General features: G+C 37.3%; 1 protein-coding gene across 3 annotated transcripts in view; it reads left to right on the top strand.

Moving 5' to 3' along the window:
* Positions 1 to 12922, top strand: part of LOC126248116 (MAP kinase-activated protein kinase 2) — a 99673-nt gene extending 86751 nt beyond the window's left edge. For all 3 annotated transcript variants that reach the window (XM_049948792.1, XM_049948793.1, XM_049948794.1), the window contains 3 exons: positions 713 to 788; positions 868 to 1078; positions 12374 to 12922. In XM_049948792.1, the coding sequence (XP_049804749.1) occupies positions 713 to 788; positions 868 to 1078; positions 12374 to 12598 (512 nt within the window). In that variant the 3' untranslated portion in view covers positions 12599 to 12922. The remainder of the gene's footprint in view (positions 1 to 712; positions 789 to 867; positions 1079 to 12373) is intronic.
* Positions 12923 to 13644: the final 722 nt, after the last annotated feature.

Below are 13644 nucleotides of genomic sequence, written 5' to 3'. Positions count from 1 at the left end.
GCCTTCTGTAAATGGGAGTAACCCAGAAACGTACTTAAAAGTTGTTTAGGTGATGTAAGTGCTATTTAATTGTGAACTTACCAATATCCTATGCTATAAATTTAAGTACAGAAACACACATACATATTATCACACTTTGCACAATGCTTTTACTTTTAATTTTATCCTTACATTCACCAGCATAATGGAATGCTGTTACTGCACAAAGGAAATGGCAGTCATGACCTTCTGTTATGGCCTGACAAATGGTAGCTACTGTAGAGCTTGTGTCCTGTATGCTGTAAAATATCCAGAACACACAAACTTATCAAAATACACACTGGTTCCATTAGAACTAATGTATGCACTGCATTTAGCCAGAACTGTGAATGTAGTGTACAGTAACAACATTAAAAGATATTAACTGCATGTTTTATCTATTGACATATGAGGAATGTGCTCTCATTTGTTTACTACATTTTGTATGTGATTTGTAACAGCAAAGAGCATGCAGTAGAAGAGATGTTTAATAGTAGCAAAGATGAATAAGTGCTCATATATCTTAAAGTATGCATTTTAGAGCCCATGTTTATGGAACATTTTTTTCTTCTCTTTGTCCATTCTACCATCTCTAAAAATGTGGAATATCTGTTTTAAACACCATGTATATGTAATTTAAATAGTCTCAAAATCTAATGTCGTAGAAAATGATTTATTTCAAATTTTATTCCAGCACCTGAGGTACTTGGACCAGAAAAGTATGACAAGAGCTGTGACATCTGGTCTTTGGGTGTTATAATGTATATTCTGTAAGTATACATATTTGATTTGTTCCCTTTCAAAGTTAGCATTTCTCAGAATTCTGATTTGATGGTATTCTCTTTTCAGGTTATGTGGTTTCCCACCCTTTTACAGTAACCATGGCCTGGCAATATCACCAGGTATGAAAAAACGTATACGAACAGGGCAGTATGATTTTCCAAACCCTGAGTGGCAGAATGTTTCACAAGATGCAAAAGATCTTATCCGTGGTATGCTTTGTATCGAACCGACCCACCGCCTTACGATAGATCAAGTGATGCAGAATAAATGGATTGCTGTGAGTATCATTATATATTCGTTATATAAAGTTCGAGGATTTCTGAAGTAAATCACATAGGAATATTGGTTCAGTCACTATTATTGTTTATTGTCTGCGCAACATGTTATGAGGGGTTTGCTCTATCACTTTAATTAAGGTTGCCAATCATACAATACTGAAGTGTGAGTTATGCTCACTTTAAGATATTTTTGTGAAATGTTATTTATTTGTTATATAATATCACTTCAAATATTACAACAAATAAGTACTGTTCATAAGAAGTGAAGATATACAATAACTATAATAGTGTAGTGTGGTGTTTACTTTCAATACATCTGATTAAAATCTTATCCAACTCACTGTAGAGAGAGAGAGAGAGAGTGATCTATTTTAGTTGCCACCATCTTTGCAGCTTGACACTGGTAAAGAACTTATTTATTGAATATACTTTGAGAGATTTGTTGTAAGTTAACTGGCAGTAAAATTGTAGTTTATGTATAAAATCATTTATCATGCATAATAATTACTAGCTACCCACTCCAGCTTTGTACAGGTAGCATTAAGTATCACAGGCTGAATGACTCGTCTGATATAGTGGTAATTAATTACTTGCAAAAAACCATGCTTGTGAATGAGCTGATCTGTTAGTATCAAAAAGCTTTGCAGTAGTCCTTGAGCACATACTGATGGAAAGAATCATAGGGGACTTGATTTCATCATAGTTCAGCCAGTTTACACAAAATATTTATGAACTACAGTAAAACCCACTATTAATGAATCTCTGGGGACTAAAATAAGTTTTCATTAAACAGAGGTTTTCTGTAAACAGGGGCCTTCTGTAAATGGGAGTAACCCAGAAACGTACTTAAAAGTTGTTTAGGTGATGTAAGTGCTATTTAATTGTGAACTTACCAATATCCTATGCTATAAATTTAAGTACAGAAACACACATACATATTATCACACTTTGCACAAAAACTTCCTTTAATACTTTGTTTTTTAAATCAAGAAGAATTGTTTTGTCCTTGTAGCATCTTGTATTGACAGAAGTTGTTGCTCCAATTGATTGATATTAATTAGAAGTGATTCATCTACATTAAAAGAGGAAAAGTGGTTCAGTATGCTATCGGCTCCATGCACAGTAGTTGCAAAACATGATGCAATGGATACTAGAGAAATGTGGACATGGAGATATACAGACAGTAGGATCTGCTGGAGATTTGTGGACACCACCTTTGCCAGGTAGTTTGGTCACCAGTCACTTGAGACAAGGCCGGTGATGTCCGCTAATCCTCACTTTTAAGTCATTATGTTGGCATCTTTCTCAACACTTTATGAGGGCTTGCTAAAAAGTAATGCCTGCGAATTTTTTATATGAAAACTTAAAGCTTTTCAAATAAAACAAACATTATCAACATTCTACATCTTTATTCATGTCTATGTATTTGCAGCCCTCTGCTATTAGAGGACTCCGAATTGTGGCATAACTCTGTTAATGTGTGAGAAACAGCGTGCTGTAATCTAATTTTGAATTCGATGAATTTGTCCACGTTTGGAGCACCCTCTCCTTCAGCATGACAATGGCAGACCACACATGAACAATGTAACATATCCAGCAATTCAGTGCTATGGGTTCATTGTTGTTGAACATCCTCCATATTGTCCTGACTCAGCACCACCTCATTTTCAGCTGTTTCTAAAACTTGAGGACTTCACTTTGATAGTGATGATGTGGTGCAATCAGATTTGAGGTTGTGGCTTTGTCAACAAAGTCAGACATTCTACAGTGACTGTACCAAACACAGGTCTCTCATTGGGAGAAATGCGTTCATCGCAAGGGTTTCTATATTGAGAAATAAATATGTAAACATGAAGAACAAAGCTGTAGATTGTTAACAAGATTTGCTGTATGTAAAAACGTGGAGCTTTCACACCAAACTTCAGAGGCATTACTTTTTAGCACGTCCTTGTGTTAACAGTACTGTGTTATCGGTCCAGTATACAGGGTGATTCAAAAAGAATACCACAACTTTAAAAATGTGTATTTAATGAAAGAAACATAATATAACCTTCTGTTATACATCATTACAAAGAGTATTTAAAAAGGTTTTTTTTCACTCAAAAACAAGTTCAGAGATGTTCAATATGGCCCCCTCCAGACACACGAGCAATATCAACCCGATACTCCAACTCGTTCCACACTCTCTGTAGCATATCAGGCATAACAGTTTGGATAGCTGCTGTTATTTCTCGTTTCAAATCATCAATGGTGGCTGGGAGAGGTGGCCAAAACACCATATCCTTAACATACACCCATAAGAAAAAATCGCAGGGGGTAAGATCAGGGCTTCTTGGAGGCCAGTGATGAAGTGCTCTGTCACGGGCTGCCTGGCGGCCGATCCATCGCCTCATAAGGTTTCATAACTAACCTTTTTCGTAGGACTCTCCATACAGTTGATTGTGGAATTTGCAGCTCTCTGCTAGCTCTGCGAGTCGATTTTCCTGGGCTGCGAAGAAATGCTTGCTGGATGCGTGATACATTTTCAACACTCGTTCTCGGCCGTCCAGAACTTTTCCCTTTGCACAAACACTCATTCTCTGTAAACTGTTTATACCAACATTTAATGCACCACCTATCAGGAGGTTTAACACCATACTTCGTTCGAAATGCACGCTGAACAACTGTCGTCGATTCACTTCTGCCGTACTCAATAACACAAAAAGCTTTCTGTTGAGCGGTCGCCATCTTAGCATCAACTGACGCTGACGCCTAGTCAACAGCACCTCAAGCGAACAAATGTACAACTAAATGAAACTTTATAGCTCCCTTAATTCGCCGACAGATAGTGCTTAGCTCTGCCTTTTGTCGTTGCAGAGTTTTAAATTCCTAAAGTTGTGGTATTCTTTTTGAATCACCCTGTATTGTAACCACCATCGCACTATCAGTATTTGCATCAGCATCTTCATTTAGCCACACGATTTCAAGAAGACAAGATATTGAACAGTGTAGCATTTCTTGCTATTTTATTAACGTGGCTTATGAAGAATTAAAAATGTCATGGGATCGAATGGAGAGAGGAAACATGGTAATTGGGAGGAAATTGAAAAAAAGGTTAGGAGAAACTGAAATTTCTGGCAACAGGAAGGATATTTGAGTGATTTTGGTGTTGTAATATCAGCAAACAATGGCAATGCATTCACCTTGAAAACCTGTGACACAGTTTTGTCTGTTATGCAATAATGTTTTTAGTAAATTTAAGAAAAGTAAAGGAATATTTATTTTGTGTTGTGTGATTGTTATTTCCAATGCAATGAATATCAGTGCCGATGTAGAATAATTTGCAGATATAGAAAAATTGGAATAAAATTTTTTAAATATATACAGATTCGGATTTTGATCAGCAGGTAACTAAATATTGCTACAGCTAAATGGCCAGATTCCTTAATCATTTTTTATAATATCGTGAGAATGATGTACAGTTCTTGTATAAATACGATATACTGTTCGAAGTGGATGCAGCTTTCTGTAACTGCAATGTGGAATACTGTTATGATTTAATTTGAGAAGCTAAAACAGTTTTAATTTTTAATGTGAAATCAGTGTCCCAGAGTATCATTTATTAAACACATTCCAAAGTGTTAAATATAACCATTATTGCATACACTTATGCTACCTAAGAATTTTGTGTTTAAACAATATTTTAAAAAATTAAATTTGAAGAGCTAGGAGTTTTAAATTTGTAGTACCAATACTTTCATGCATGCATATATTGCTATTTCAAGCATATTCTGGAGCCAAACAATGCTTTCCGCTTGTTTGTGGACTGTTATTTGAACAATTTGCTTTTTTCACATTAAACAACACCGTGTAATTTTTTGTAGCAGTTTTAGAACAGTGTCTGGTTGAGAAGTGTTGTTGTCTGGGGCCCGAAAGGCGGGAGAGGGTCAGAGTACCCATCACTCTGGAGCAGGTAAATCCTTCTTTGAACTGGTTGTTCCCTGCAAATGTCGAGTGTCTGTTAGTCTGTGTGTCTGCATATCTCCAGACCCAGTGCATCATCATCATCATCATCATCATCATCATCATCGACGACTCCTCACAGTGTTCCTCCACAAGCACTTTGTGCATCTCACTTCCATTCACTGTGGCTGTGGAAGTCAGGATGTCGTCATCACGAGATGCTGTCCTGGAACGTCACATTTTCAGGAATGTCTACTCCTTCCTTCTTCTGAAACAGTGTTGTCTTCTGCAGCAACTGATGTACCCCAACCAACCTCTGTGAAACAGTTGAAAACAGTCTCTTGTATACACAGTTTCAGGCAGCAACAAACATGAGCATAGCCTGCAGAATCTTGAGTCGCATCACTTCTTCCCTCTCAAGGGTTGGAATTGACTTCTGCATAACTGCTATCCCGTATTTGAGTTTAACAGAATGTATTATGGCTATGTCCAGAGGTTGCAATTTGTAGGAAGGAACACAACATTTAAATTTCTCAGTAATGATGTTTCCTTGGGAAGACAGGATATTGGTCAATAATAAATACTATATTCCTCACTACTGCAGCCACCTTGTCACCTAAACACTTGAGAAATCTGACATCATCTGGGCATTGCTTTCGTTTTCCATCACTATTTACACACAACAGTGCAGTCATTTTTTATTTACTGCTTCCTACACACAACAAACGAATTTTGGAATGAAGAAGTAGGTTTTTGTATTTCATGTCAGCTTGTTCCAAAAATTAAGTTTTCAGTGATTTGGTGATCAGTTTCACCCATGTGTTATATTCATAATTTCATTTACATCTTTTATTGTGGAGATCATTTGACAGTTTTCCTAAAAAAAATAATGCAGTTAAACGTTTAAAAAAATTACACTTTTCTTAATTTGTCAGTGAAACCATTTTCACTACCAACCAATTAAATTTTGTCAGCACACTTTTAATTCCATTAAAAATATCCAAACCTGTTGTTCTAAACAGTTGAACTAAAGCAAGTAACTCCTCATTTACAGAAAAGTTATCCATTACTATGTGAATAAAAAATAGTAGTTGACTGAGATATATGTGATAAGTTCTCTTGTGCACAGACACAAAGAACAACTGAGTTTCCAATTAAATTGATAAGCTTAATTTCATATGCTCTAGCTCATATCAAGAATTCTGCTTTTTATAGTGTTATATGACAAAGCTGTTGTTTGAGGGCATCTTTGTAAGCAAATGCTTTTGCCATTTCTGTTGCACATTCTTTCACAAGTATGCCGTTGGTGAAGCATTTTCGATCTTTTGTGAGTTTTAAGCATGCTTCATGCAGCGCAGTGAAAGCCTTTTTCTTTAAGACTCAATTGTTCTAGCAACTATTGGATTTCTTTTTTAACTTGTCACAAAGCACACTGTTCGTAATGAGATTGATACTTGTAAGTCGCCTCATGGAATGAAGAGAAATGAGCACAGCTACTGCCTTTGGTTTTACATAAGCATTTTTTATGTATTAAACATTGGGATTTTTCATAGGAATTAGGTACAAAAAGTGCATAATCTCCCACTCCTCATAGAAAACACTGTTTTCAGTATTCTTCCTTCTTGACATTCTCAAGACCCTCAATAGAAAAATAGCCACAAAAATGACCTGATAACCTAACTGATAGCCCAATATTAAGGGGAGTAAATCTGAATAAATCACTGGGAAGCAGACCAACAAAACAGCGATGCCTCTGTGAAGTCTGACTGTGACTAAATGTTAAGAGACCCTATGTTTTCAAGAAACTATTGTACAGACCCCACACTTTGATTTCTGATAAACAATCAAACCATAGGCTGCAATGAAGCTGTGACTAGGTTGTGTGACTAGAGTTGGATGGGGAAGTGCTTGCAAGCCAAGCCTGGTCTAAATGCGTATTGATATTATTGCAGTAGCTTTCTGAAGATTTGTTTGTACTTTTCACAAAATTTTTATATTTAATGTGGTGTTAAGATGTTACACTTGACGTCTCAGTACACGCTCCTTTTTCCTTATTTTATTGTTAGTTAAAGAACTGACCAAATACACTCTTTAATTGTATGGCCTTTTTAGGTTTGTGGTTTACTACGTATAACATTTTTAACCTTATATTTGCCTCTAAGAGCACTTTTATTTCTATATTTTTAGAATGAAATGAAATGAAATGTCGTGTGACGAGGGCCTCCCGTCTGAGCCCTGAAGATTGTTATGTCAGTTGGTCAAAATTCTGTAACTTTCACCTTCAGTTACTCATTTAAGACTAATAGGTGAAGACTATTCTGAACTACATTTAAAATAGTTAATGTACGTTTTTGCATTAGCACGTTTTGGAGCAGGTGGATGATATGAATTTTGCGATCAATGGTGTAATTTTCATGGGAGAGGCAGGTTCTGAAGGCAAAGAAAACTGTTACTTCACTGACCTATGTGATAACTACCCTGCTTTATAATCCATTTTGCTGATAAACAATAGAAATTTGAATTACAAAAAGTCTGTAGGTTTCAGAATGCTGGAAAGATAAGTTCTCGGCTTTTCATTTTGCTGGTATAGGCTGCACAGTATCGTTATTTAAGTCTCAGTTTTATCTGTGAAATAGTTTTGCTTTTACAGCAAAGCAGCTGAAAGTATTTCTGTGGGTCTGTTTTGTTTGAGTGGATAGACATTAATACCATGCCGCTGTGAAATTCTTTGTTTTGGATGGTTTATTGCAAATGGGAAAGGGGGGTGGGGGGGGGGGGCGAGATCAAAAGCCGGTGAAGGTTTGTAAGCTATTGGCTGCTCAAATTTAAACAGTTAACAAATGAATGAAGAGACCCTATCGGATGGCTGCACAAATTAGCATACGCTTCCAGGAGGTGCTCTGGCCCCAGATGGAATCCACACGGCAGATTAACGATGAGGACTGAAGTGTGTGCTATACTGAATGTGGTTTTTAAGTAGTTTCCCACATCTGCCTAGGTGAATACTGGGCCGGTCCCATGCCCTGTCTCAGTTATATGATTCACAAACATTTGAAAAATGCTTGCAAACTTCCACTCTAGATTCAAACAAATGCTGTTCTAGGAGTGGTGTGTGTGTGTGTGTGTGTGTGTGTGTGTGTATGTGTGTGTGTGTATGTGTGTGTGTGTGTGTGTGTGTGTCTGTCTGTCTGTCTGTCTGTGTGTGTAGCTGTACTTCTCTTGACCATCTGAAGGATTCCCAAAAATGCAAGCACAGATGAAAAGTCGAGGAAAGGTACAATACAGTATTGATGATCAGTATTTAAAATCATATGAAATAGCTGATATAGTTGACATATCAGATGAAGCAGTACTGTACATTTCATTGAAGAATTAATTATGAGAAGGCTATCAACAGCAGCAAATGGTGATGTGAGTGCAAATGTTTGGACAATAAAATTTTTCTTACCTCTTACATTTAGCAACAGAAGACATTAATAGTACACCTTTCATAAAGTAAATCTATCTTCTCCAGCATGAATTAACAAAATCAAACAAATATCCCTTTTTCCCCCCCTTAGGTTTTTTTGTGTCATTGAGTACAATCAGTTACATTCTGCCCTGAGATAAAACAGATGACTTAGTAATAGGATACATACGTGCCCATATTGCCCTCTGGGAATTAACATGATGCTTTCACTGCGTAATGATTGATGTTTGTCAGTGTGTGCGTAAGGCAGTATTATCTGCTGTTGTTGTGTTTATACAGCTGCTCAAAAAAGTAAACTTAATAAAATTGAAGGGGGTAATACAGTACATATAAATAAAGACAGCAACAACAGATATATGGGTTTCTTTAATAAGATTGTTTTTCATGCATAACTTCAGCTAGAGATAAAAAATTTTGATCAAGTAACAAAATCCTTCACACAAGACCAAAAACAGTACCGTGCCTGGATGGTTTCACGCTGCATCCACTTTTACAGAATCTTGTTATAGAAGTGTTCAGGATGGAGATATTGAAAAATAGAAGGAAAATTTTGATTATCACACCATTTTTCTGTGTTTTTTCTAATCCTGCTTTCTGTGTCAGTATGTAGATATTTGTAATTTGCTTCTTTCCCATTTTTTACCCCAGCTTTGTGTTTTGTCATCATTTCAGTGCACACTTTGTTCTGGACAGTGTTAGCATTTTTGATCATTTTACTTCAGTTAGCTTGTCTTAGGCAAGAGTGATTTTAAAGTCATTATTTCTTGTCTTTTTGGTTGATAGTGATTTTTCAGTTTCAGACAAAATATTGCCTCAAGATTTACATCCAGACTTGTACGCTTGTCTGCATGGTAAAATTCTGCATCTTCTGTTTCTGGATGGGAGTGATTTATGAGTTAATACCGTCCAACGTTTGTCTTGACCAAGCTTAGAGTTTTGCCATTTAGTTGCCCTTGCTTGAATTTTTTCATGCTGACATTGGATAGAAACCACATTGAAAATGTGTGGCATTGATATATCTCCCACTGGTTGTTAACAGTTATTTTGGCTTATAATTTGATTGGTGTTTCTCTGGACCAAATTTTGGTGGTTTGTGTTCCATCATCCTGGGGTAATTTGTGCCATGTTCACAAATCTTATTTGATTGCTACATACATTTATAACATCGTCACCTTTTTTATTGAGTTGTGTGTTGAATAATCAATTATCATTGCTCTCTATGCAGAATTTCCCATTCCCATATGTGTTTCATGATAGTGTGGCATGTTTGATATTTTGGTGCTCTAATGCAGGGGTCTCCAAACTTTTTAGTCCGCGGGCCACATTGACTCCTCCACGAAGTCATAAGGGCCAGGATCTACCTAGTGGGATTAAAGCACTCTAGCACTCCACGATCACCGTAATGTAAGGCTGAAGGAAAGATGAAATCGCAAAAATCTAAGGTTGTGGGAATAGCTAGCACTGAAACGAACTACGATTTTTATTTAATTACATAGTTTTGATTGGTGGACGTACCTGACCGAAATTCTGTCGTATTTTATTCTGGCGAATTTCACCGACAAAAAAGTATGTCACTGGACATTCTTCACGAAAGCGTCCTGCAAAGTTAACGAAATCTCAAAATCATTGTTAGCAACACTATTACTGCAAGACGTAACAAGGGGTAGAGTATGTCAACGCATTGTTATTTCAAGCGGTGCAACAATAAGTTTAGTTATGTAGTCTTGTAGCGAGTAGCAGAGCCAATGTCGCGGTGTATTGGTCGCGATAGGCCTCGAAACTCAATTGTTGGCAGTATAGGTACCACCTCAAATATTTGGCGAGCCGGATACCGGGGATGTCCGGCCAGATAACGCGGGATGGTTTGCCAGCCCTCGCGGGCCGGTTTCGGCCCGCGGGCCATAGTTTGGAGACCCCTGCTCTAATGGATCATCTATCACACTGATTGCACATTACGCTGATCTATCACAATTGACTTAACAGTTGAGTAATTAATTGTACTGCATTTTGATGAAATTTCTTCTATTATTTGAGTCTTTAGTAGCTTTTTTAATGGTCTTCACTGTCATCATAAAATGTATTATGTCAAAGTTAGTGGTTGTTTTGCTACTTTGCATTGTGAACAAAACATGGTGCGCTTTTTTTTTTTTTTGTTTATTGATTGACAACAAGAACACTGACAGGAAAAAAATGGAGCACCACAAAGTAATTAATGTAGAGTAATGAAATTTAGGGAATACTTTTGTGTGGGTAACATTGCAGGATCCCAGATTAATGTAAGTGCAAGATAAGCCATTGCAAATGTGAAATGCTGGTACACTAACAACTGGTGGAACTACCAGAATGTTGAATGCAAGCATGCACACATTGTTTTGTACAGATGCTGGATGTCAGTTTGTGAGCTGAAGTTCCATGCCTGTTGCACTTGGTCAGTTAATACAGGGATGATTAATGCCATTTGTGAATGACACTGGAGCTGTTGTCCCATATGTGCTTGACTGGAGACTGATCAGTTGGTCAAGCAGGACAAGCCAACATGTTCTTTCTGTAGAACATGTTGGATTACACAACAGTGGTATGTGAGTGAGTGTTATTCTGTTGACCCCCCCCCCAGTATGCTGTTCATGAATAGCAGCTCAACAGGCAAATCGTTAGATTTACTTACAAATTTGCAGCAGAAAGGGTGCGTGAGATAGCCACGAGAGTGCTCCTGTTGCCACATGACATTGCACTTCGGGCCATAACTCCAGGTATAAGTTGAGTGTGTCTAGCACACAGACGAGATGGTTGCAAGCCCTCAGTTGGCCTTCTCCCAACCAACACAGTGCCATCACTAGCACTGAGACAGGCCAGCTTTTATCAGAAAACACAACAGACCTTTACCCTGCCTGCCAAGGAGCTCTCGCTTGACACCACTAGAGTTGCAGATGGTGGTGGCTTGGGATCAGTGGAATGCATGCTGCAGAACATCTGACTCGGAGCTATCCTTGAAGTAACCAATTTATAACAGTTTGTTGTGTCGCTGTGGTTTCAACTACTGCTCAGATTGCTGCTGCAGATGCAGTACGATGCGCGAGAGCCATACACTGAACATGATGGTGTTCCCTCTTGGTAGTACCACGTGACTGTCTTGTGCCTGGTCGTCTAGTGACCATACAGTCTTGTGGCCACCACTGCCAGCAATCACGTGCAGTGGCTACATTCCTGCCATGTCTTTCTGCAGTATCACGGAAGGGACATCCAGCTTCTCATAACCCTATTACAAGACTTCATTCAAACTCAGTGTGATGTTAATAATGGTGCCTTTGTTGCTGTAAAAGGCATTCTTGACTGACATCAACTCAATGCAGCCAATCTCAAAGGTAACTAACACTCACAATCATTACAGTGTGTAGTTAAAGCAAATTTGATTTGTTCCTCATTATGACACTACTAGCGACACTCTTTATGTAACTGTTGTGAAATTTTAATAGATTTCATCTTTCAGATGAAACATGCCTATCAACTTTTGCTCCACTCGTCTGTGGTGTTGTAAGTCTTTTTTCCATCAGTGTATAATAACTGTTTCCAAAATATCACATGCTTGTTATTTTGATTTACTGCTGTGAATTTTGTGTGAAATCTGTCATCCTGTCATGACCTGTAAATTGTCTATTGTCATTTAAATTTATTGTAATTGATGTGTTACAAAATGTTGCTTTTACACACAGACTCCCTTTATATCTAAAAAGGATGGTTCATACTGTGCAAATAATGAGATGCTCATTTTTATTAATGCTAATTTATTACATTTTGTCTTTCCAATGAGAGGGTATCTAGGGTGACCATTATGGGAAAATGTTTTAACGCAGTTTGTTCCAATGATACTTTCTTTAATTTCCAGCAATATACAGAAGTACCACAGACTCCTTTACATACCGGTAGAATGCTGCGAGAAGGGGAAGATATCTGGCCAGAAGTTCAAGAAGAAATGACACGCTCATTAGCAACTATGAGAGTTGACTATGACCAGGTTCACATAAAAAATTTAGATAATTCGAACAACCCTCTTCTCAATAAACGTCGTAAACGTGTTGCAGGAGATGCTGGTGGTATTCACCAGCAATAGTTTTGAACAGTGTCTGAAATATTTGCTATATTGAATGGTGCTGTTAACAAAGTGAAGTGTGCCACAATAGAACATTGATGGGGGGGTTATATAAGACTCTGTACTGGGCTTAGTTTTGTGGTAAAGTGATTTGTGAAACTGTATGTGTGTCTGTGTGTGTTAAGTTTTTTTGGCATTTCATAGGGGAGTATTAACTTTGAGTAACAGAAAGTGCAGAGTTTGGTAGTACAAATTCTTACATCTGAGTTAAAAATATAGTGAAAACGAGAGTTTTGTATTGGTTGTATGATACTGTTTCTATACAGTAAATCATTGATAATTTTTTGACAGTGTGCTTAATCTCCTCTTTGAACTGTTGGTATATTTTAGCTACTTAATTTTTCAAAACAGTATTTATGCACTTACGTTCAGCTGTGAATTTCATTTACTTTAGTTTTGTAAGAAAATCTCAGTATACTTCCATGCAGATCTTAAGATCAACACATCAGCCAAAGGAAGAGTTTGCCTGTATCGACAAATATTTCTGTGGTTGGATTGACATGTTTCGATTCTTAGCTATGTAAATATGACCCCATAAATGAATACACACTGACTTGAGTTCTTGATCATCAGTATTTGTTGTACCAGAATTGGAGATAACCTAAGCAATATGAAGTGATGAGGTTCGCATTTGGGTGGTAGCGATATCATTCTTAGGAAACTGAGTGCTGTGCATTTTGATGTGTAATCTGTGTGTGTTTTGTTACACTTTCGTGCCTTAAAAAAGCCAGTTAAATGAAGATTTAGGCTCATGCCTTGGAGTTGCATACTTATGGCTTTTTACAGATAGTTCGTAGGAAAAATATGTGCAGAAGATTTGTAAATGAAACAGGTAGTATCAGAAAATAGAAGAAACAATTACAAGTGCATTTTGTCCTGCTCAAAATAATATTTCAGTTGTTTATTTTCATTTGTAAGTGCTTTAGAACGTGGTTCTCTCCCATTGATACTGGAGAGTTGATTGTGGTGTTAAAAACAATTTTCAGTAGATTGCAGACAAGACATCA

Source organism: Schistocerca nitens, chromosome 3 (assembly GCF_023898315.1).
Source record: "Schistocerca nitens isolate TAMUIC-IGC-003100 chromosome 3, iqSchNite1.1, whole genome shotgun sequence".
NCBI lineage: Eukaryota > Metazoa > Arthropoda > Insecta > Orthoptera > Acrididae > Schistocerca > Schistocerca nitens.
This window is presented reverse-complemented; position numbering and strand designations above follow the sequence as displayed.